This window comes from Zingiber officinale, chromosome 2B, assembly GCF_018446385.1.
Source record: "Zingiber officinale cultivar Zhangliang chromosome 2B, Zo_v1.1, whole genome shotgun sequence".
Classification (NCBI taxonomy): domain Eukaryota; kingdom Viridiplantae; phylum Streptophyta; class Magnoliopsida; order Zingiberales; family Zingiberaceae; genus Zingiber; species Zingiber officinale.
This window is the reverse complement of record NC_055989.1, coordinates 148,048,185-148,072,964: the sequence shown is the minus strand read 5'-3', so window position 1 is coordinate 148,072,964 and position 24,780 is coordinate 148,048,185. Positions and strand designations below refer to the sequence as shown.

The 24,780-nt window shown below is 39.8% G+C and overlaps 2 protein-coding genes across 3 annotated transcripts; both read right to left on the bottom strand.

Moving 5' to 3' along the window:
- Positions 1 to 3,956: 3,956 nt before the first annotated feature.
- LOC122049653 (gibberellin 2-beta-dioxygenase 3-like) lies at positions 3,957 to 5,289 on the bottom strand. 2 transcript variants are annotated; one of them, XM_042611010.1, is made up of 3 exons: positions 4,876 to 5,289; positions 4,458 to 4,803; positions 3,957 to 4,381 (listed from the first exon to the last, which is right to left on the bottom strand). In XM_042611010.1, exons 1-3 carry the CDS (start codon positions 5,226 to 5,228, stop codon positions 4,073 to 4,075), a joined length of 1,008 nt encoding a protein of 335 aa, XP_042466944.1. In that variant the 5' UTR covers positions 5,229 to 5,289; the 3' UTR covers positions 3,957 to 4,072. The 2 variants fall into 2 exon arrangements, with proteins under 2 accessions (XP_042466944.1, XP_042466945.1); XM_042611011.1 differs by having other exon boundaries at positions 3,977 to 4,364.
- A 1,451-nt stretch (positions 5,290 to 6,740) lies between these two features.
- Positions 6,741 to 8,261, bottom strand: LOC122048836. Its single transcript, XM_042610355.1, has 2 exons — positions 8,175 to 8,261; positions 6,741 to 8,111 (listed from the first exon to the last, which is right to left on the bottom strand). The coding sequence occupies exons 1-2, from the start codon at positions 8,259 to 8,261 to the stop codon at positions 6,741 to 6,743; spliced, it is 1,458 nt and encodes a 485-aa protein (XP_042466289.1).
- Between the last annotated feature and the right edge of the window lie 16,519 nt (positions 8,262 to 24,780).

Below are 24,780 nucleotides of genomic sequence, written 5' to 3'. Positions count from 1 at the left end.
TCGTTACTTTTTTCAATATGTTGAAAGGATGACCTTGTCATTTTCGCTTCAACACAAATCTCACACTTATGTTTTGGATCAAGGTGGAATGTAGGTATGTTTTGCATATTAATTAATCTACGCAACACATCGTAATTAACATGTCCTAGTCTACCATGCCACAAACACGAAGACTCAAGTATATAAGTGGAAGAGCTTTCGGTTTTATTTATCTTAGACTAATCGTCATTACATTGAGCTTAAACAACCCATCAGATATATAGCCCCTTCTACAAACACTCCATTTTTGGACAATACAGCTCTGTCCGACTGAAAAACAATGTGAAATCCATGCTTGCTTAGCAGTGATCCGGACACTAGATTCTTCCGAATCTCCGGAACATACAGCACATTGTTCAGGGTAAGGTCCTTGTCCGAGGTCATCTTCAGCACCACCTTTCCTTGGCCCATGATGTCCGAGGTTGCTGAGTTCCCCATAAACAGTTTGTTTCCAGTGACTTCTTCGAAGCTATGGAGCAGCTCCTTGTTGCAGCACACATGTCTGGTGGCTCCAATATCGATCCAGCATTGTCGCGGGTTTGAATCGATCAGGTTCAACTCAGAGACCACAACGCAGAGGTCGTCCAGTTCTGGTCTCTCGTTCAGGTTGGCCTCTTGCTTCTTCTTCGACTTTCTGCACTCCAAAGATTTGTGACCCACTTTGTTACAGTTGAAGCACTCTCCAGAGAACTTCTTCTTGCTAATGCCTCCTTTGGGTCCCATCTTGGAAGATTTGGGATTCTTCCGTTTCGAGATTTGACCATGCTCGACGACATTGGCTTTCATAGTAGCCTGAGAGAATAGCTTTCTCTCTGAACTCTTGTTGTCTTCTTCGATGCGAAGTCGAACAATGAGTTCTTCCACATTCATCTCCTTCCGCTTGTGCTTCAGGTAGTTCTTGAAGTCCTTCCAGCCGGGAGGTAGCTTTTCAATGATAGCAGCCACTTGGAAGATTTCACTCAGAACCATCCCTTCTGAGTGGATCTCGTGCAAGATCACCTGAAGCTCCTGGACTTGACTGATCACCGTCTTGGAGTCAGCCATCTTATAGTCCAGGAATCCATGCACGATGAATTTCTTTACCCCTGCATCCTCCGTCTTGTAGTTCTTGTATAGGGACTCCCACAATTCCTTAGCCATTCTCTTCATGCTATACACAGTGTACAGCGAGTCGGCAAGACAGTTAAGGATATAGTTTCGGCAAAGAAACTCAGAATGAGTCTATGCCTTCATAATACTGATGGTTTGCACATCAGCATCCTCAACACGCATGGGAGGATCCTCGGTCAAGAGCCGAGCCATATTGAGCGTGGTCAGGTAGAAGAGTATCTTCTGCTGCCACCTCTTGAAGTTCAGTCAATTGAACTTCTCTGGCTTTTCCCCATGACTGATTGGCATAGTTCCAATCGGGGCAGAGGGGGTCTGCACGTGTTGAGTCTGTTGCACCTCAACATTTCGTTCCGTGACCATCTTAACAAAAGCGAATATGTTTCAAAATTGTTGGACATAAATAATCTGTTGCCGGAGATATACAAGGTACTAGTCGAATTTAAATACTCGAATCAAATTCAACTTACAGCTGAGATGACCTGAGCTGATAATCTTAGGTTGTCAGCAGAGACTGATTTGCTGATTTCTGCAAGTGATGAAGGCAGGCTGCACCGTGTTGATAGAGCGAGTTGAGCGGCCGGGTGGGCAGGTCGGCCGAGCAGACAGTTTATGCAGGAAGATTAGCCAAGCGAGTAGAGCGGCTGAGAGTTCGGATCCTTTGTCCCCAAATTTCTCTGTCCCCGTGTCCCCTTGCGGATCGGACAGACCAGATTACATCTCAAAGATGGCTTGCACATCACGAGAATACTGCACACATCTTAAGGAAGCCATGATGCCTTGAGATATAATCTGGTCCGTCCGATCGACAGGGGACACAGAGACAGAAATTTGGGGACAGAGGATCCGAACTGAGCGGCTGATCGGGATTTAAAGCCGAGCGATCGAGCAGACTGACCGAGCGATATAGACAAGTCGGACTGTCAAAGAGGTCAGTCGGGTCGAGCAGACAGATCGGGCATCAAACAGGTCAAGCGAATCAGACAGGTCAGGTTGTTAAAGAGACTGACCGACCGGATGAGGATCCCGAGTGAGCAGAGAAGTCTGTCGGTCGGACAAAGAGACCGACCGAGTGAGCTGACCGAGGCCTGCGAGTTACAGTTTCCTTGTAACAGATTCGCCCACCTCCGACTGTGCTTCGAGGCTTACAAGTGTTTTCCCAGGATACAACGATCGACCGTGAATCCGACCAAGCACTGGTGGTCACGGCGAGCTGAGTAGTACCCGAATGCTACCACGGGCACTCCGCCGAGTAGGAGATGCATGATAGAGGAGGAAGAAAAATGGAGAGCCTTTGCTTTGCTTGCTGTGTCTCGACCGGTCCGACATTCTTGTGCGCAGGTCGCGCTCGCACACGAGTCAACTTGGTTCAGTGCAATTCGGGCCCTAGATTTGCACCCTCCCTACGCACCCACGTGTGAGAAAGAGTCTCTCCCCATGCATTTGTTCACATTCTTAATGTATGTGAATCAATATAAACCAACAAAAATACCTTGAAACTTTAAATATGTGATTAAAGTCTCATTCACAATAAAGTCTCTTTCCTGTTCTATTTCTTCTTTCATTTATTCATCAAGTTGAGAGTTCGATGAGGACATGAAGAGAGGAAAGGAGTTGGGGGTACGACATGGAGGTATTAATATAAATTTTTCTTATATCAAAATTTTTAGTATGATATAAGATTTTCATATGAGAAATCTAGTATATCAATCCTGGTGTGTCATTTAAGTAGAGATATATGTTAAAGTAAAAAAATAATATTTCTTATTTCAGTTATGCAATTTAACCTGTTTCTTTAATTTCATTTGAATTCGTAATTTAGTTAAGAATATCAGCTCCTTGTTTTAATAATTACAATTTATTTAAGAAGAAAAATGAAATACATAACTCAAATGGCAGTTATTTAAGAAGAAAAAAATAATTATGAGACACCCACACCTTTGAGAGGGACATGATCTATAAAACACAATGAGAAGTAAAAAGAAAAAATCACAATATTTTCCAAACTTAGTTGTTTATAATTAACATGCGTATCAATTTGTAACTGTTGCATAGGTGATCACATTACATACAAGAATTTACCTTGTTTGGATGATACTTTGAAATGAGCTTTACATGTACCGATCTTAGGCCACGCAGTAACGCATGTATATATATAACAGAATTATATTATCACGTATTTTAAGATCATATATATATATATATATATATATATTATTATTATGATTTTTGGAATTAACGTGACAATTTCATCCCTAAAGAACACGTGCGTAGATAAATAAACAAATATAATTAAAGGGAAAAACGTCTTACATTTTTGTCAGAATTCTTGCTGAAGAACCTCAACTCCAATTATTAGCAATTTTAATTTCTTAAAGTAAAGAGATAGCCCAACTTTTCTTCTTGTGTGATTCTGTGAATGAGACTTGTGACCTACTTCAGCCTTCAACACAAGTACTGTACAGTACTGCGCCAATAGATACTGACTTCACTTTGGTCTTCTCGATGTACTTATCAACTAAATATAAATTCTCTCATGATGATACACTATTTAAAATATGAAATATTATCACATTAAATTATGGGATCAAAATTTATATTTTAACATGTCTTTCTTTATATGTTGATCAAATGAATCATTTTTTTACTACATTACTAAGAAAGAGTGAATCATTTTTAAAGTGAATCATCTTTTACCATACTGATGCCACGAATTAAGAAAAAAAAAATACACAGATATTAAGTATATAGTGAAATAAATCTGATATTATCGATTTCTAAAAATCTAATTCTAACTATTGCACCAGAAATATAATGCCAATCTTTTATCCTACGCCATGTGGGCCTTTAATTCACTTACAAATGATCATGTAATGTAGGCTAAAACTCTAGATCTGGAAGGTGTGAAAAGGTAAAACCCTCTTCCCTACATTTCGGCGATCTGTTCATTAACAGCTACTTCATCGTCCTTCTTCATCTTCTCCGACGCTTCGCTTGCCTGGTGGAAGAGGTCGAGCCTGTTGTCCCCGAGCAACGTCTTGGAAGCGCAGCTCTTGTAGTCGCACCACATGAACTCCCTGTACTTGCTTTGCTCCCCCTCCGCCATCACCTCCGGAAGCGGCGCCAACCTCTCCCCGAGCGGCGGCCCCCCGAAGTAGATCATCGACACCCTCGACTTCCACCCGTTCGCCAACACTCGGTGCCTCAAGCTCCGGAACCTTCCATTGGTCAGCACCTGAAACATCCATCATCATGATCTTCTCCATCGACAAGTAAATTAAATGCTATATATATATGTTTTGGTTATACACCTGTAAGGAATCGCCGACGTTGATGAAGAAGGATTCTCGATCAGGGAGGACGGAGACCCAGCTTCCGTCTCTCAGGGAGATCTCCAACCCGGCCGTGTCGTTGGATCTCAGAACGGAGATGATCTGGGGATCAGTGTGCTCCCCGAACCCCGTCACGAACCCATTCAGCTCCCGAAGCATCGGGCATGGAGGATAGTGGTTCAGCCTTAGCATCGAATCGCTCTCCTCGTCCGCCACCAGCTTCCTGAACGCGTCCCTCTGCTCCATCCCGAGCCCCTGCGCCATCAGCTCCAGGACCCGACACGCCAGTTTTCTCACTGCTAGAGCGTACTCGTCCAACGCAGAGCTGAAAGATCATCGAGTGTTAATTATCGAGCGTGAGGAATTAGATGGTCGGAAATCGAGTTAGACTATGTACCGGAAAGAGCTCGCGGAGGGGTGCATGAGAAAGGCCATGGAGAGGGGCTCGGAGGTGATGGGCATGAGGAGGTACTCCACCCAGCCAACGTCGCCATGGCCGCCAATATTCTTGCTTCCGTATCCGAAGGGGTTGGCTCTCCCAGCGAGCTCCTTTTCCTCCGGCGACAGGGCGAAAAATTTCAGGGCTTCTTCTTCCAGCTTCGCAATGAGCTCCATGGGGATGTCGTGTTCAGTGACCTTGAAGAAACCGAGGTCCTCGCAGGCTCTCACCAGAAGGGCTTCCGACCCTGGCTCCGATAGGTTGATGGCGGGGATCTGCTTCATAGCCGGCGAGGGCGTCAAGACCACCATGGCAGCAAGAACAGGGGAAACAGTAGAAAACAGAGGAAGAAGACCAGAGAAGGTCTGTTGTTGGCCCATTTGATTCGTGTAGTTATTTATCAATATATCGAGGAGTCAAGTAGGAAACTAGGAATTATTATTATTATTATTATTATTATTATTCCTTTTTAAAATGAATTTTGATTTATAAGGTTTCAGAACGATAAGAATAATGGTGGGCATCTCTTTTAAATAGTTAAAGTCTTAAATAAGATTTTTTTTAGTTTTTAATACGTCACATCAAAGACATACAAATGTATTATTCTCTTCGCAATCAATAAATCATTAAAATTTTCACTACACTTTGAACTTTTTATACAATTTTTTGAATTTATAAATCTCTCTAAAATTTTTGCATAGGAGATACCCTAATTTGGGGCCAAGGAATCAAAGGGAGTTGACAATTTGGATGCCCATCTTTAATTCTATCCGGTCCGAAATGTCAACATGGGGATGCGTCGTCGGTTGCTTGACGTGCTTGGCTTCGACTTTTTGAAGTAGATTGGAAATCCCACGACTTTTTGCAGTAGATGGGATTTTGACCATGAAGATGTTCAACGGCCGACCTATTAGATTCGAACTATAGACGATAAGATCGATAGGTATAGCATATAATTATAATTCTAAACATAGTCTTTATGAAATTATTATTTTTCTGCTACTGTTAATTTGTGTATGCAATTCTCGTTTGCACAGGAAAAAAATGAAAATAATAATTTTTTTAAAAAAAAGAGAGAGAGAAAGAGTGTCATAGATGATGACGCGTCGAATAAATGATTCATTGGGGCCCAATGTCGGTAATCTGCTGCCAGCGAAGCGCCGCCCCAGAATGTGGTCCATTGGACGTCGGCGGTCGCCACGTGCGACACGGAGAGCGACGCACGGGCAAGTTCTCTAGATATTAGTCGGCGGAATCCGGGCCCGGCGCCCATTCGAGGCAGTCGTCTAATCATAGATTAGTGTCGGGGTAGGACATTGATTGTCGGGTAGATTTAGCGAGCACCGTTCCGTCGCTTCCCTTCTCAGAAACCAAAGAGAAAATTAATGTTATACTCGATGGTTAAGTTGGCTAGATTCCTTCCGTTGCTCGTAGATCACGATGTTTGATTTGGAATCCAGTGGGCAGGATTGTTGATACTTGCTAAAACGTACAACCTAAAGTTAAAGAAAAGAATAAGAACATCTCCCATGTAAGTTTGGGAGAGATTTTTTAAATTAAAACATGCTTAATAAAAAAAATTAATAATAAAATTTGAGGTTTATTACTCAAGAGTAATAGTTTATATATATATAACTACATATTATAAATTATATCATATAATTTTAACTATTAGGCGTGTTTTAATAAGTTTTTATAATATTAACATGATATATTAAAATTATTAAAAAAATTATTTAAAACTTTGGCCATGAAATATATTTAAAATAATCATAAGAGACAAGCAGTATATGCATACTCATTATTCATGAACCAACGAGTCATTAGAAATGTTGGGGCCTTTTGCGTCTGTGTTTGCTCATATGGGACCCACACACAAAAGGCGGCTGAGCGCAACGAAGACGTCGACGATGGCGGTCTTCGTCAGATTCCGATCCGCAAAGTGAAGCGTCTGCGACAGCAACACCCGCGGGGCAACCAAAGAATCGCTCCTCGCTGAGCTCCTCCACCAACCGGCACGTAGTGTTGTGCGCCACCGGCCCCAGCCAACCCAAGATCCGTTCTAATTCATTCCTCCACCGGTCCGCTTCCATTGACGACGACGACGGCATCTGCCGGATCTCCTTCAGCTTCGCCCTCACCTTGCGCCGCATCAACGGCGTCATATTATGGCGCAGCGCGTCTCCGACCGCGGTCTCTATCTGTCTCATCGGCATCAGGCCCGCATGCGCATCCGCGTCGTTGTCTAACTTCCAGCGTGCAAATAAAGACTCCGCAATCACGATCAATTCCTTGTAGTGGAACGACAAGCCTGAGCCACCGACGGTGCTCGGCGAGGCTTTCAGAGAAGGGAGATTTTCGATGGTTATGGGGACGTCCTTTGCCGCCGACGATGTCCTGTCGAACATCCTTGATGACAGCGTGTTGAAGAAATTGAGGCCGGTGCTGGGGAAATGCAGGATGCGGCCATGGTTTCTCGCCGTCGGCAGAGGTGGCGAACAGAGGATTTGGGCGGCGAAGACTTCATAGATCCTGGCCATGACGGTGAAGACGGCGCCGACCATAGGTCGGACGACCTCGTCGAAGGTCCAGCTCCATAAAGATCTCTCTTTGTGCCACCGGACGTTGAGGCGCTGATCCTCCAGCGCCGTGCCATGTTTCCTCTGTTTTGGAAACTGCTCAGAGTCCTGCGCCTTCTCCGACTCCTCGAGGTTGAGGAGTTCCTCGTGAAGCAGGGAGGTCGAAGCCACGTACTTCTCCATCTTCTTGATCACCTTCGCGTCACTCTTCACCATCGAGCCGAGCCCGAGGAGGTCCAAATCTGCTACGCGACCGTGGCGGAGTGCAGCAGCCTTGACGCTACCGTAGAAGCGATCGAAGCCACGTAACAGAGGGTTGCGGCACTTGACGGAGAAGCGCGCGACGGTGGCGGCCACCGCGTCGAGGTCGGCGACTAGCTCGGCGCGGACGAGGAAGGATGGGTCCGTGGAGAAAAAATTGGCGACGCCGACGGAACACATGTTGTCGCGGAGGGGGAGGAAGTGGTCGTCGGCGAGGGTACGGTGGAGGGAGACGAGGCGCGCCATGGCGTCGGCGACCTCGAAGGCGAAAATACCCACGGTGGGGCGGTCGGAGAAGTCGATGCAACCGCCCCCGAATCTCATGATTTCGATCGTGGAATTTCTCAGATTGCTCTGCAGTTGCATTAAATAAGACGTATATATAGAGTAAGAAATCAAGAAGTCAAGAAATCCTACCTCTGCTAGAATTGGAATCGGTTCATCATTGGAATCTGTTTTTTTTTCTTTTATGGAATCCAAGTTCTGGTTTTTTATGGAATCCATCGTAATCAATCAATCAATCCAATCTACGGTATTTAATTCGTGACGGTTGACCGTTTTATAAGTTGGTACTGCCACGCGTACCTTGGTAGGGTAAGCAAGGACCCACATCTGAGGCAGTAACCTAGTGGGTATGAATTTTGGGGAGCGGAAAAAATGGCCTCCTATTCTTATGTGCTATATAAGGAAATTATATCTATTAAAGTAAAAAAAACATTACCTAATTTGGTTTGTGCAATTTAAACTGCCTTCCTTAGTTGCGATCGAATTGGTAATTGAGGATTTAGGATATGTAACCATCAGAAAAACTAAGGAATAAGTGTATTGTCTCTTTGATAAGAAACAACCAAAAAAAAAGCCATTACCATAGGCGGAGCCGCGGAGGACAGGGAGGAGAGGAGTCGAGTTGGGACTCACGGGAGGTGGCAGAACAGGTTGGAGGGACATGGCGGCCGTGCTTCAGGCGACGGAGAGTTGAGTCGGAGAGAGAGGTGCTTCATGGAGAAGAGACATTGAAAACAGCCAAGAGGATTGAAAGAAGAAAGGCAGTTTATTTGGGCTGCTTATTTACTATGCTTGGGTTTGTTTTATGGGCCTTTTAGTTGGCCCAATTTGTTTGAACTCGGATAGGTAGTAGAACTCAAATCAAAAGTGGTTTCATGAACTAGTTAAGCTTGGATTTGATCATAAATTCATTTGGATTAGTAATAGACATTGTTAAATTCTCATGGCAAACCCAAGAAAAATATCATAACAGGTAATTTTACTAGTTCACTAGTTCGTGAATGTATATACATATATAGACGTTTATCATAATTTTTAGGGAACCATAGTTGTTTAAATTAATATTGTGAAATAACATAATATGTGAGATTAACAGGATTAATTACCATTAATTTGAGTTAGTTTATCATCTAATCTAGTAGTTAGGGTATGAGTGTATAGTAACAGCTAATGGAACTGACATTTATCTGGCGATATTCACTCACTCTCACTCTCACACACACACACACACACACACACTCACTCTCTCTCTCTCTCTCTCTCTCTCTCTCTCTCTCTCTATATATATATATATATATATATATATATATATATATATATATATATGTGGATTGATATCAATCGATTTTTTTTTTATTTTTTTAATATTTTAAATTAAAAAATCAATAAAAAAATATTTTCTTATATAAATTTTTAATACCTCAACATATTACAATACTCAATAAATACTTAAATTTATTTTATTTTAATTTTTTTTAAACCAAACACTATAACCTGAATACTGAACCCTAGAGATAAAATCTAAAAAAAAAATAACTTAAAAACTATAATCCAAAGACTGAACCCTATAAATAAAATTTTTAAAAAATATTTTATTTATTAAAAAAATAAACATTTCCTTATATAAATTTCTAATACATTAATATATCCCCTCAACATATTACAATATTGAATAAATACTTAAATTTATTTTATTTTAATTTTTTTTAAACCAAACACTATAACATAAATGGAAAGCCTGAATCCTATAAATAAAATCTAAAAAAAAATATTTTATTTTTTTTAATTCAAAAAAAAAAAATAATAAATCGAGTGATATCCTGCGCGCGCACAGTCGTGATACGGCGCGCGGGATATCAAAACTTTATATATATATATATTATATGAATGATACTTAAATACATATGTGTATCTAAATAGTTGTTAAATATTCACTATAACAAATATTCAAGTATATATGTCGATGGTTAAAATTGTAATCCTGATGCATAAAAGTATTAGATAAATATGAATGGAAAAGAGACGAACAAGGAAATCTCATTGTAAAATAAGAATTTAATCTCATAAAAGTTGTAAATATATACAGTATAAAGAGAGATTTTTTCTCACATGTGCCCACATAGCGATGCTAAATTTAAGACTCCGGATTGTGTTGAATCAAAGGTGACTTATGTATGTTAAATGTCAGATTTGTCAGGACAAAATTTATTTATTAATGGAGAATCACGGCCAGCCGATGATGTTTTGAGCTCGACGAGTAAAGATAGTAAATAATCATTAATCAGTCGTTGAATGCTACTATAGGTCTGGGCTTCTATATGAAGTTGTTGTGACTACATACAAAGGTCACACAATGAAAAGCAGACACCTTTTGTTCCCCTTCTTATTTTTCCTCTAACCGTTCATTCCACTTGGTAATTTTGTGATAGCATTTGGGTACTTGCTCAATTCGCCACAAACGACCAATGATGGGTTGTGATTATGATTCTATCGTTGTATCCTATGAAACATATGACCCACGTAATCTTGAAACATTGTCAGAGGGGAACAAATCTGTTTTGAGTAAACTATGTTGAACGCATGCCTTGACTTTTCTGGTTCTAAGCATTCCAAAACTTACTCAGACTCCGGATTACTTCCCAAGTACTCTACATCGATTCTTAATTGGCCAGACGTCCTCTCTAGTACCGTGACTCGATCCGTTCTCGAGCACTTGACGACCCATTCGAAATCGACTACTTCGTCAGAACTTGGCATTTGGCAATCGGGCACTCGGCGTCTCGACTCGACAACCCTCAGGCTTAGCATCCCAACTTGGCACTAGGCTCACTCGCCCTCGATAGTCAGGTGACATTTTGATTCGGACTCAACTTCCCACTCGGACTCGGGAAGCACACAAGAAGAATGCACTTATGACCACTCATCGCTCAGCTTCCCACGTACTGGGGAAGTACTCGACAATCAACCAACGACATCCATTCACATGCTCGAACAACCCATCAACTCATCCTTCCTAGTGATAGTTTGATATAATCATCTCAGATCTTCTAACAAATAATTTTGAGGCTGAATTTATTATAATTTCCAATTTATAATATTCCTATATCTTTGGTAATGATTGTCTAACAAAAAAAAACATAGGTCTTATAATTGATTTCTTCTAATGATATTATAAATTAATTAGTATTTTTATCAAGGGAAAGAGATTGATACAAGTCACAAATTTAAGTGCTAATATGTAAATTTACCATGAAATATTTGTAACCAATTTTAAAATGTGTAAATCTACAAATAAACATTTAATTTATTCTTCCATGACTATTGCACACCGCACATTTCAGGTTTGATGTATTTTTAGAACAGATATTCCATCTTAAACATCATTATACATGTTAACAAAAATTAAATTTGTTATTAATTTTGAAAAAAAAATACAATTTTATTATATTCAACCAGGGAAAAAGAATCAAATGCTGATATTAGGGCATCTTCAATGAAAATCTAAAATGTTGAATAAAAAATTTTTGAATCATTTTAGAGGTGAAGTTTGTGATTTATAATTTAAAAGCAGTAGTGAAAATTTAAATATATTTTTTATTTCAAAATTGATACAATATGTATAAAATCATGCAACTTATGTTATGAATTGGATAAAAAAATATTTATTTAGAGCTCTAATTATTAAAGATATTTTAATATGCTTTTATATTATTGATGTGATATATTAAAATCATAAAAAAAAAAACTCCTTTAGAATTCTATGGGAGATGTCTTCAATATCTTTGCCCCCTCCCCAAAATCTAATGCATATGTGTTTTATCCAATTAATATTCCCATTTGGATCAAAAGGTAGCCTGTCACAGTTCATGCATAAGCCAACTAATTCACTTACCATTCTATAACGACAGTGCTAAATAATCAGAATCTAACCGGTTAGAAGGAAATCCTTTACATTCATTTTTTGGTTGACATGCATTAATTAAGATTACATACAATAATGAAATACTTTATATTCAGATTCTGATTGGTCAGATTCTGGTCATTAAGATTTACCCTTCTGATAAATAAAATATCAAGAGTAACGCTTGAAAAAAACAATGATTGTAGTGAATTAAAATAAAGTTATCTTCCCAAAAAAAACCTCTTTATCTCCATTTGCTACATGTTGAAGATTAAATGACAATAAAACTTTCAAATAAAGCTTACAATAAATTTGATTTTCAAAGAGTCATAAAATTAATGTTGTCTTTAATGTTGGTGTGTTTTACAAGTCATTCAAAAATGTATAAAAGGAGAAGAACATACATTGTTTTGTAGAGTAGTAAAAACTAAAAAAAAACTTAGCTTCCTCTAAATCTTCTTCCTCCTCTAAATATATTGATCCATTCCTTGGAAAATCTACTTTCAATCTAGTATAAGAGCAATGGCCAATAACCTCGTTTCTCTTATGCCTTGATTCAATGGTGAAAATTTTGATTATTAGTGCACTCTCATAAAGTTATGTCTTGAATCACAAAATGGTAGAAAAGTTCTTTTTCAAATTTATCAATTAGCCCTTGAAATAAGAGCATGATGTTGGATCGAAAGCGCTAGAGGGGGGGTGAATAGTGCTCATGGCTTTCACAATTTTCGTATTCGGAAATCGTTCAAAAAGTAACGCAGCGGAAATAATAAGGAGATAATGAAAGAGAAGAGACAAACACAGAAGACACCAGAGGTTTACTTGGTTCGGAACCTTGAGCGACTCCTACTCCAAGGCCCGCGATCATAGATCGCTTTCGGTGGGCAACAACTATAATATCGCAAAGTTTATAATTGATTATTACAATAAGTGCACTAATGAAAATATACCGACAATACAAGAGATGTAGATGTAGTCGCTGAATGTCGGAGTAGCAGAGCGTCGCAGAAACGTTTTGGAGCAGCACACGGAAAAGCGCAGGTTCTTTTGTTCGAATTGTTGTCCGAAGCTGCACCTTGAGGCCTCCTTTTATAGCTCTGCAAAGTCTGATCCAAATCCCCGAACTTCGGGATCAAGTTTGACCCGAGGCGGATCGGTCGACAGATCCCCTGTTCGGTTGACCGATCCCCTGTTCGGTCGACCGATCCCCTGTTCGGTCAACCGATCAGGCGATCTCTTCCTATCTGATCCGCCCGATCCTCTCACTCCGCTTTATTCTGGTCAAACTTCATCCGAGGTTCGGCCGACCGATAAACAGGTTCGGTCGACCGATAAGCTCTAACTCAGCCTAGTCAGCTTGATCCAGTCGACACCCAACCCAGGTTCGGTCGACCGATCCCAAGGTTCGGTCGACCGATCCCCTGGTCGAGCCCGGTCCAACCTCTGGAGATCTGATCTGCTGGTTTGTGGGTTCGGTCGATCGATCCCAATGTTCGGTCGACTGATCCTGGTCACTTCTAACTCTGCACAAAAATGTTAGTCTCCTGCAAAACAAAGTTAGAACACAATAGATAATATGTAAACAAATAACTTGACAGCCTTCGGACTGTCCGGGCCTGACTTCGGGTTTCCGACAGGAAATCCTAGGTCGACCCGACGCCTACTGTTCCCTCTACGGGGAACGCGTCCTCACCTACTCCACTCAGGAGATTTACCTATTGCCAGTGCGATCCTCCAGATCGACTGGACTTTTGCTCAACGCTCGATGCCTCCGGACTTTCTGCTGAACGCCCGCTTCCCGACCCGTCCAGTCTTTCACCTAATTCGTGACACCAGGACTTTCCACCTAGGGTTACCACCCCCTAGGATTTTTGTCTGAAGCACTCGACCCGCCAAGACTCCCGCATAGGGTTACCGCCCCCTATGACCTAGGGTTACCACCCCCTAGGATTTTTAACCTGCCTAACCGCAGCTAGGTCTTTCCTGAAATACTCAATCAAACTGTTAGATCACAAATAAGCTTAACTCTGAATTCCTTTGTCATTATCAAAACAACGGTTTGATCGTCGGATGCTTTCCGCACCAACACATGAGAGATTCTGCAAAACAACTTATCCTGGCCAAGACTAGGTGAAAAAGGTACGCTTACAATCTCTATGAGAAAAATTAGAGATGAAAGACAATGAAAAAGTTTCAGAGTGCTTCACACAAACCAATCTTATTATAAATCAAATGTCATCAAATAGAGAAATCATGGAGACCCAAAGGGTGGTAGAGAAAATCTTACAAAGCCTATCAAACAAATTTGATCATGTGGTAGTTGCTATTGAAGAATCACAAGAGATATTTCACTAATGTCCTTGGAAAGTTTGCAAAGAAGATTGGAAGCTCATGAGGTTAGAATCCTTCAATAAACTCCTCTTATCTCTTCTTTAAATCAAGCTTTGAAATCTCAATTCACATCCACGAGAGGTCGTGACTCTTATCGTAGAGTCAGAATCAAAGAAGAGATGCTAGATTTTCTTACCAACAGTCACAAGAAAAAGGGAACGAAGAGTCTCAAAAAAGAAGAGACAATTTTCCTACAATTTCTAAATAGGAAGAGGATATGGGAATTACAAAAGTACAAAACCTTATATTGAATATCGTTATTGTCATAAGTCAAGATATAAAATAAATTATTGTTGGAAAAAATATCCAGAGAAAAAACGTGAAGCTGAATTAGTACATGAAAATGAACCTCAAAATTTTAAAACTTTATTGCTTGCTTGTGATGGAGACATTGAAAATTTTTGGTATTTGGATAACGGTGCAAATCAGCATATGACTGGTAATAAAAGCTTATTTTCAACCTTAGCAGAGGCTAACCATGGGCAAGTAACTATTGGAGATACTAAGCCTTACAAAATTGAAGGAGTAGGAGAAATCTCTTTCAAAACAAACTTTGGAAAAATTGACAAAATGTCTGAGGTATTTTATGTTCCTGGTTTATAGAGTAATCTACTTAGTGTTAGTCATTAAGAAAAGATTTTGATATTCATTTTGTTGATAAGTATGCATCATGAAGAAGAAAAAGCATTATGTGGCAAAGATCAATTTGGGCTCAAATACTTTATTTCCTCTCAAGCTTGATATTACAAATGCGGCTTGTTATCTTACTACTAATGAAAAAATTTCCAAGTTATGGCATGAAAGATTTGGACATCTAAATTTTCAAAGCTTGAAAGCGTTAGCAAGCAGCCCCTATGACGTAGCGCAAATGGTGGGCGCATGACATTTCTGGCGTAATGGCCAGAGGTCGATTCTCAGGAACTGATAACCTGAGGTTTACCCCACCATGCACCTATGACCCGTGTACCTGCATGTACCTCCCTCCATATCCGTGGGGCCGACACTAGGGGGCCTCTAAGATAGCGGATCTATCTTTTTTGAAAGAGTTAGCAAGCAAAAATATTGTTTAAGGACTTCCTAAAATTGATTGAATAAATGAAGTCTATGAAGAGTGTCATCTTCGAAAGCAACATTGAGAGACATTCCCATATAAATCTAAGTGGGAATCACAATCATCCTTTGAACTTGTCCACACAGATCTTTGTGGACCTATGCGTGTACCATCTCTCGGAGGTAACTTAATTTTTTTTATTATTTGTTGATGATTACACTAAAAAAAACTTGGCTTTATTTTGTTAAAGAAAAATTAGAAGCTCTCTCTTGCTTTAAAATCTTCAAAAGTTAAGTGAAAATTTTTTCTGATTATCAAATAAAAAATCTGAGAAATGACCGAGGAGATAAATTCATATCTTCTTTATTTGAAGAATTTCGTCAAAATCATGGTATTAGACATGAATTGACATCTCGGTATATGCTGCAACAAAATAGTGTCGCAGAAAAAAAAGGACAATCATCGACATGGTCAGATTCATGTTGAAGAAGAAAAATTTATCAACTAAATTCTAGGCTCAAGCAGCTTCTTGTGTCGTCTACCTAATCAACAGATCATCGATAAAAAGGTTATAAAATTCTACTCTAAATGAGGCATGGTATGGAAAGAATCCAAATGTTACTCATTTAAAAACTTTTGGTTGTCTTGCATATTCTCATATTCTTGATGCTTTAAAACTAAACTTGATGACAAGTCTGAAAAGTGCATTTTTATTGGATCTAGAGAAAGAAGCAAAGCTTACAAGCTTTACAATCCAAAAACAAAAAAAAATATGATTAGCAAGGTCGTGCGCTTTGACAAAAAAGGTTCTTATGTTTTCTCAGATTTGGTAGGTTCATAAAGTTGGGAAATTCTTAAATTTGAAGATGATTTTTCATCACTACAATTTGATATTCCTAAAAGAAATATGTCTCTATTACCATCGCAAAGAAGAACAAGAAGTTTGAGAGATATTTATGATGTAAAATCAAGTTTATTTTGCTTTCTTTGTAGGAGAAGATCAAATCACATATGAAGAAGCATCAAAAGAAAAGAAATGAGCTCATGCTATTAATGAAAAGATAAGCTCCATTCAGAAAAATGGTACATGTGAGGTCACTACTTTGCCACCATACAAATCTCCGATTGGTGTGAAATGAATCTTTAAGACTAAAACAAATTCAGATGGCTCTATTAATAAATACAAAGCAAGATTGATTGCAAAGGGATACAAACAGAAAAAGGTGAAGATTTCAAAGAGGTATTTACTCTTGTTTCTAGGCTTGATACAGTCTGATTAATTATTATACTTACTGCTCTAAATGGTTGGAAATTATTTCAAATGGATGTCAAATTAACTTTTTAAAATGATTTTCTTCAAGAAGAAATTTATATCGAACAACCACTTGGTTTTGTGAAAATAGGTGATAAGGACAAAGTATATAAGCTTAGAAAGGCTCTCTGTGGTTTGAAGTAATCATCTCGTGCACGGTATCACCAAATTAATAAGTATTTTAAATATGATTTTCGAAGATGTCCTTTTGAACATACACTTTATCTCAAACAAAATTCTGAATGTGGTTTTATACTTGTGAGTCTTTATGTTGATGACCTTATTTTCACTGGAAATAATCTGGAGATATTGATAGAATTTCAGAACTCTATGATGAGGGAGTTCGAAATGACAGATTTGTGTGGATTGCATCATTTTTTGGGCATTAGTGTTCAACAATCAAGAGAAGGAACTTTATCTCGTAAGAATTCTATATAACTCAAATTCTTATAAGGTTCAAGATGGAATATACAACCCCAGTGTCAACTCCTTGCATCACAGGTCTTAAACTAAGTAAGATTGGTGAAGGAAAGATGTTGAATTCAACGATGTTTCATAGCTTGATTGGGAACCTGATGTATCGTACTGCCACTAAACCTGACATCATGTTCGTAGTAAGTTTGATTAGCAGATTTATGAAAAAACCTTATTCGAATCATTGGGAAGCTGCAAAAAGAGTTCTTTGATATATTAAAGGAACAATTGATTATGGAATTTTCTACAAAACACATGTGCCCATTAAATTTGTCGGTTATACAAATAGTGATCTTGGAGGAAGAATTGATAATTCTCAAAGTACCTCTGGCTATATTTTCAACCTTAGAAGTGGGGTAATCTCTTGGTATTCAAAGAAGTAACCAATTGTGGCACTTTCAACTACTAAAGTAGAATATATAGCAACTTCTTCAGCTGGATGTCAGACTTTATGGTTAAGAGGAGTTCTTGAAAATTTAAAATGCAAGCAAAAAGATCCAATAATATTATATTGTGATAATAGTTCTGCAATTTCTATTTCAAAGGATCCAGTGTTGCATAGAAGAACAAAACATATTCACTTGCGATTTCATTTCTTAAGAGAACTCGTTGATAAAGGTGAAATCAATCTTGAATATTGTCCTAGCAATAAACAACTTGTTGATATTTTCACAAAGCCACTCGGAGAACCTATATTTTCAAGGAATATTCCAGCTCTAGGAGTCAGAAGTAAATTTGGTTTGCGGGAGGCATTGATGGATTAATTAAACCAAAGTTATTTTCCCTAGAGAAACCTCTTCATCTTAATCTTCATTTTCCTGCATGTTGAGGATTAAGTGACAATAAAACTTCCCAACAAATCTCCTTGTTTCCTACAATAAATTTGGTTTTTAGAGTCATAAAATTAATGTTGTTTTTAATGTCAGTGTGCTTTACAAGTCATTCAAAAGTGTATAAATGGAGAACATGTATTGTTTTGTAGAGTAGTAAAAACTAGGAAAAAACTTTGCTTCCTCTAAATATATTCTATTCCTTGGGAAATCTACTTTTAGGTAGTTGCCTAGAAGATGTACGTAGAGAAAAAGTATGAACGAGATTGAGAACATTAAGGGCATGTATATGTTGAAATTAAATTTGATTTTAAATAAAATAGAATTAGTAGATATAATAGAATAAATGAGGTGGCAATGGATAGATATAGAATAGATTGTTGGTGCAACATCCCTCAGGTCAAGGTTGACCTGGTTAACCAAGCTGAGTCTTGGTTTGGGTTTAGATGTTTGACAATAAGATATTGATCGAAGAAGAGTCAAGTAGGTCAAGGTTGACCGGATACTTGACTGGGAAGTCCTAACTGGCAAGTTAGGCAGAAGGAAGTCCTAGTGAGTGAAGCTAGGCAGAAGGAAATCCTAGTGAGTGAAGCTAGGTGAAAGTCCTGGTGAGTGAAGCCAGGGGAAAGTCCTAGTGAGTGAAGCTAGGCAGATGGAAAGTCCTAGTGAGTGAAGCTAGGCAGATGGAAAACCCTAGTGAGTGAAGCTAGGTGAAAGTCCTGGTGAGTGAAGCCAGGCAAGGAAGGAAATCCAGATGGATCAAGGATGATCGGACATCTGGTGTTGGGAAGTCCAAGTAGGTCAAAGGATTGACTGGATACTTGGCAAGGAAGGAAATCCAGATGGATCAAGGATGATCGGACATCTGGTGTTGGGAAGTCCAAGTAGGTCAAAGGATTGACTGGATACTTGGCAAGGAAGGAAATCCAGATGGATCAAGGATGATCGGACATCTGGTGTTGGGAAGTCCAAGTAGGTCAAAGGGATTGACTGGATACTTGGCAAGGAAGGAAGTCCAGATGGGTCAAGGTTGACCAGACATCTGGTGGAAGTCCAAGTAGGTCAATGGAGTGACCGGATACTTGGCACGACGAGTAAAAGTCCAAGTGGGTCAAAGGGATTGACCGGACACTTGGTGGGGAGTCCTAGCAGGTCAAGGGAGTGACCAGATGCGAGGCATGATGTACCAACAGGTCAAGGTTGACCAGATGTTGGTTAGGGAGGTTTGGGACTTGGTTTTGGGCAAAAACCAAGTGCTGGATCGATCCGTGGATCGATCCAGGCTGTGGATCGATCAGTGGATCGATCCAGATTCTTCCCAGCGAACAGAAAGCTTCTGGATCGATCCGTGGATCGATCCAGAGGTCCCGATCGATCAGCCGATCGATCGGGACGATGCTGCTTCGCACGATAAGCGCTGGATCGATCCGTGGATCGATCCAGGCGCGTTTCCAGAGCACAGAGGCGCTCTGGATCGATCCGTGGATCGATCCAAAGCCTCCCCGATCGATTCGGAACATTCGAATCGATCGGGATCCGACCGTTGCGTCGGGTTTAAAGCCGCAGGCGAGCGTGGTCTTCGGCATCGCTTTACGAGCTCTTCTCAGATTCATTCCAGCTCCTCCACAGCTCTCTACAAGCACGTGATCGCCAGTTCTTGAAGGTTCTTGGAGGCTTTCCAAGTCAAGAGGCGGATCTATTGCAAGAGGAAGAAGTTAGGGTTAGGGTTTTTACTGCACATCTTGTAAGCTTTTGCTTAACTTGTATTTCCCTTTCTTCTTCTTGTACTGAGAGTCTTGTAGGGCTTCTCCGCCCTCGGTAGTTACCGAAAAGGAGTGTTTCATAGTGGAGGGTGCGTGCGTGGTGTGGATCCTTGGATTAGTCACCTCCTTTGGAGGTGGATACCAAGTAAAATCCTAGTGTTAGCGTGTGTGTTTGTTTCTGTTATTTTCCGCTGCATATCCTTGAAGAAACAAGCCACGCCGAGCGACGAGCACGCGACGAGCTATTCACCCCCCCTCTAGCTACTTTTGGTCCTAACAAGTGGTATCAGAGCGAGGCCGCTCTTCACCGGAATCATCGCCGGAAGGGTCAAGCATATCAAGAAAAGCTAGAGGGTGAAGAAGTTGGAGCAAATTCTTCAAGTTCAAGACTTTATCAAGCTCAACTTTAAGATGCAATTCCAAGATGGGCTTGGATTTGACACAAGGGTGGCTCCACCATACACTTCTACGAGTTTCGATTCTTGGAAATCAAGAATCGAAAATTTTCTTATGATGGAGATAGAGCAATGGTTTGCTCTAATTGAAGGCTTCAAGGCTCCAAGAAATTCAAAGGGTAAAGTTCTCAAGAGGAGCAAGTGGAGCCAAGAGCAAGTCCAAAGGTGCGAGGCTAATGACAAAGTGACCAAGCTTTTGGTCAATTTATTGCCAAGCACCATCCTTTGCAAAATTGGAGAATTTGAAGATGCAAAGGAATTATGGAGCAAATTGGACAAGCTTCATGAAGAGATCCCCTCCACTGTACAAGATCATGAAGAATCTAGAGAGGGTGACTCTTTGGAGCAAGACCAAGAGGAGGACTCCGAGGTTGAGAGATGCTCAACCTCCGAAGAAGAGGAAATCCAAGAAGCTTCATCCTCAAGGGAATGCAACGAAGGGAACAAGGAGGGAGCATACTCCTTGTTTCATGTTCAAGATGATGAAGCCTCCACCTCTAGGATTGAGGGGGAGCAATCCTTGGTGACGCCGGATCAAGAAGAAGGAGAAGCTTCTACATCCGGGTCAAGTGAAGAAGAAGAAGATGGTGCCACCTCCGAAATTCAAAGAATAGCAAATGGAGGAGCAAGTGCCATCCCTACACAAGAAGGTATAAATGTTTCAATTAAAAATAAAAATCATATAATATGTTTTGAGTGTAGGGAAAGTGGGCACTACAAGAGCAAGTGCCCTAAATTAGCCAAGAAGAAGGGCCAAGTGGCACAAAAGGGCAAGGTGAAGCCCAAGGAGACCATCCCCAACACAAAGAAGAGCAAGGAGCATATTATATGCTTCTCTTGCAATCAAAAGGGGCATTATCGTAGTCAATGCCCCAAGGGGAACAAGAGGGTCAAGGCTCAAGGAGGCACTAGTCAAGGGGGAGCCTCCAAGGTAAAGAAGAAGGTAACATTTATTGAGCCTACTCCTTTACATTATGGTAAAAAGCATGATAGGTCTAACTTTTATCATTTTAATGCAATTTACCATAAGAATAGAAAGCATGAGGGCTTTAAGGAAAAGCATGTGGCCCTACATGCTAAGACTATCACTCCTAGGGTTAGGAATGTAGGTAAAAGTCTAGGCAATAACTCTAAGGATTTTAGATACAAGCCTAGAAACCAAAATGCTCATGGACTTAATGAAAAACCAAATTCTAAGGATTTAATGATAGAAAATCAAGTCTTGAGATCAAGACTTGATAAAATGGAAAAGACCCTAAAAAGGATGGAAAATATCCTAAAAGGGCAAAGTGAGCAAAACCTAGGGCTAGGAAAGTCAAAGCCATCAAATAGCCATAGAGGTTTGGGATACAAACCAAAGGCTAAGAAGGATGTGCCTAGTTATCATAGGGTTCCATATAGTTATGGAACAAACCCTAGGTTTAGTGGTCAAGTCAAGAATACTAGGGAAGTCATCCCTAAGAGTATTTTTGCAACCAAAGTGACTAAGACTTCTAAGAAGTCTAAGAAAGTCACTAACAAGGTCACAAGGGAGGCTATCCCTAGGGTTGACCTAGAAAATGTGACCAAGGCTTCTAAGAAGCCCAACAAGGTCACTAGGAAGGTATCTAGGAAGTTATCCTAGTGAGTACCTAGAGCATCCAAGGAGCACCAATAGGTGTTGGGTTCCTAGGAGCATCTTCTCTACCCCATAGATGGGTTAGAGAGTGTCAACTCCGATTAGAAGGGTAGTTAACCCAACTTTGAGGAAATTGACACTCAAGGAGCATTTTCAAGGTTTTTGTTAACCTTTGAAAATGAAATGGAACTATTATTTACTCCTTGAAAGAGTAAAATGTGCCTAGTGGTGAAAATTTGATTTTAATCTTAAAAGGCACATATTGGGAAATTCATAATAGCTACCAAGTTGGGATTTTGGTATGTTCTTAGAAAATTAAAGGAAATTGAAGCCTTATGTTGAAGTGCTACTCTTGTGGAAAAATGAAATATGCCAACATTTGAGGATATGCTTAATTTCGACTGGCATAAATTAATCAAGGGAACTAGAAATGCCAATTTAGGCTTTGACATTTTCTTGAAGCACTTTAGGGCAATCTAGGTTTAAGTTGTAAGTTTAGCTAAGGTTTTAAGGATACTTAGATAGTTAATCTAGGTATATTTTATTTATGCTAAATCTTGCCATGATTGTTTGCCCATCATATGTCATGACATCATGTCTATTTTTGCGTTCATGTTTTATTATGAAAAATCCAAAAATACCATGTCATGACATTCATACATCATGTAATTATAGGATATTTTTTTTTGAAAATTATTTCTTTTTGATGTATGTCATAACATTATCATGCATTAAGTTTAATTCCTTGTAATTAAGGACAAAAGGCATTTAACAACACTTATTAACAAGTGACATCCTAGGTGGGTGTCTAATATCTTCAAAATGCCTAGATAGATATGCATGATCCCTAGATTAGGGCAAAACCAAAATCTACATCTCACAAAGACCTATAAGATGACTTGTATGTGTTTTAGTGCACATTAGATACAAGTGAGATGTTAGGATGATGAACAAAACTCAAGATGTTGATTTAGTGCATTCTTTTGAGTTTTAGTTTCATCAAAACACATAGATATGTGTTTTTCCATCATTGGGAAAGCTAATGTACAAGTCATGTGCATTATGCCCAAGGAACATGATGGGATATTGGTTTTGAAAAAGTTTTCAAAATGATTTTGGAAAACCTTGGTGAAGGCTATCTTTTGATAGTAATCACCATTGAATAGTTAGACACAAACTTGAAGAAAACACTAAAGTTTTTGCAAGTTTTCAAGTTTGTGTCAATCTTTGAAAAGATGATGTATTTTCATAGAAAACTATTTTTCCTTGATAATATATGCCCTAAACAATGTCTACACGAAATTTCATAATTTTTGGATTTTTGTAGAATTTTCTAGGGGTTTCTGAAGTTGACTGAAATGGAATTTCAGCAACTATCAGAGCTCCGATCGATCCATGGATCGATTGGAGTTCCTGAATCGATCCATGGATCGATTCAGAAGGCAAATCTCGCGAGCAGTAGCTCGCTGGATCGATCAGCCGATCGATCCAGGTATTCTGAATCGATCAGTGGATCGATTCAGAAAGGTTCAATCGATTGGAACCCAACTCCAATCGATCCAAGTTGCTGATTTTGGCTGGGAAAGCCTGATTTCAGCACTTTGAACCTATTTTAGTCTAGGTAACCATTCCAAACCCTTAAAATACATTTGTATACATAAAAAGGGTGTTTTCGTGTTGAAAACAAGGATGGAATGGTTAAGGAAGACTTCATTGAAGTTTAGGTTGAGGTTTGTTTCAAATTTTGAACATTTGAACCTCAAAACTTCTAAATCTGGGTTTCCTAAAGGTTTAGGGATTCCAAGTCATTGTTGGTGCAATGACAGAAGTTACCACCATGTCTTTAGGGGAGGGACTCTTTAAAGACATGAAAATTATTTTTCATAAACCTTGGAAGGTGGTTAACCTTCTGTTAAGAGAATGCTCATGGATGAGCAGTTGAACTTGAAATGGGGAGTGGATATCCTCATTATTTCAAGTGGGAACTCAAGGGGGAACTCAAGTGGTTAGAAAATGCTCAAGGTTGGGTATTTGTCTACATTGAGGGAGAAGTTAAGGATAAATGAAGGGTATGGGACCTTCATTATTGTGTTGATCACAATGAGTGAAGTTGTGATCACGATGAGCAACTCTTCAGGGGGAGAGTCTTCAACAGATGAAGTTGTTGAAGTGTGCCCAAAATTGGAGCATAGGTTGATGTGTGTCCAAAGACGGGTTGATGTGTTTTATTAGTAGGGGGTTGATGTGTGCCAATAGGGGGAGAATGAAAGGAAGTAAGTTAGGTTTTCATTACCTAGAGGGAGTTTGCCCTCTTAGGGGGAGAATGAAAAGCTTAACTTATGTGTTCATTACCTAGTGGCATGAAGAAGGAGGCTATAGGATTAGCCTAACTTACATGTGGGATTGTAAGTGTTATTGTGGTATTGTCAAACATCAAAAAGGGGGAGATTGTTGGTGCAACATCCCTCAGGTCAAGGTTGACCTGGTTAACCAAGCTGAGTCTTGGTTTGGGTTTAGATGTTTGACAATAAGATATTGATCGAAGAAGAGTCAAGTAGGTCAAGGTTGACCGGATACTTGACTGGGAAGTCCTAACTGGCAAGTTAGGCAGAAGGAAGTCCTAGTGAGTGAAGCTAGGCAGAAGGAAATCCTAGTGAGTGAAGCTAGGTGAAAGTCCTGGTGAGTGAAGCCAGGTGAAAGTCCTAGTGAGTGAAGCTAGGCAGATGGAAAGTCCTAGTGAGTGAAGCTAGGCAGATGGAAAACCCTAGTGAGTGAAGCTAGGTGAAAGTCCTGGTGAGTGAAGCCAGGCAAGGGAAAATCCAGATGGATCAAGGATGATCGGACATCTGGTGTTGGGAAGTCCAAGTAGGTCAAAGGATTGACTGGATACTTGGCAAGGAAGGAAATCCAGATGGATCAAGGATGATCGGACATCTGGTGTTG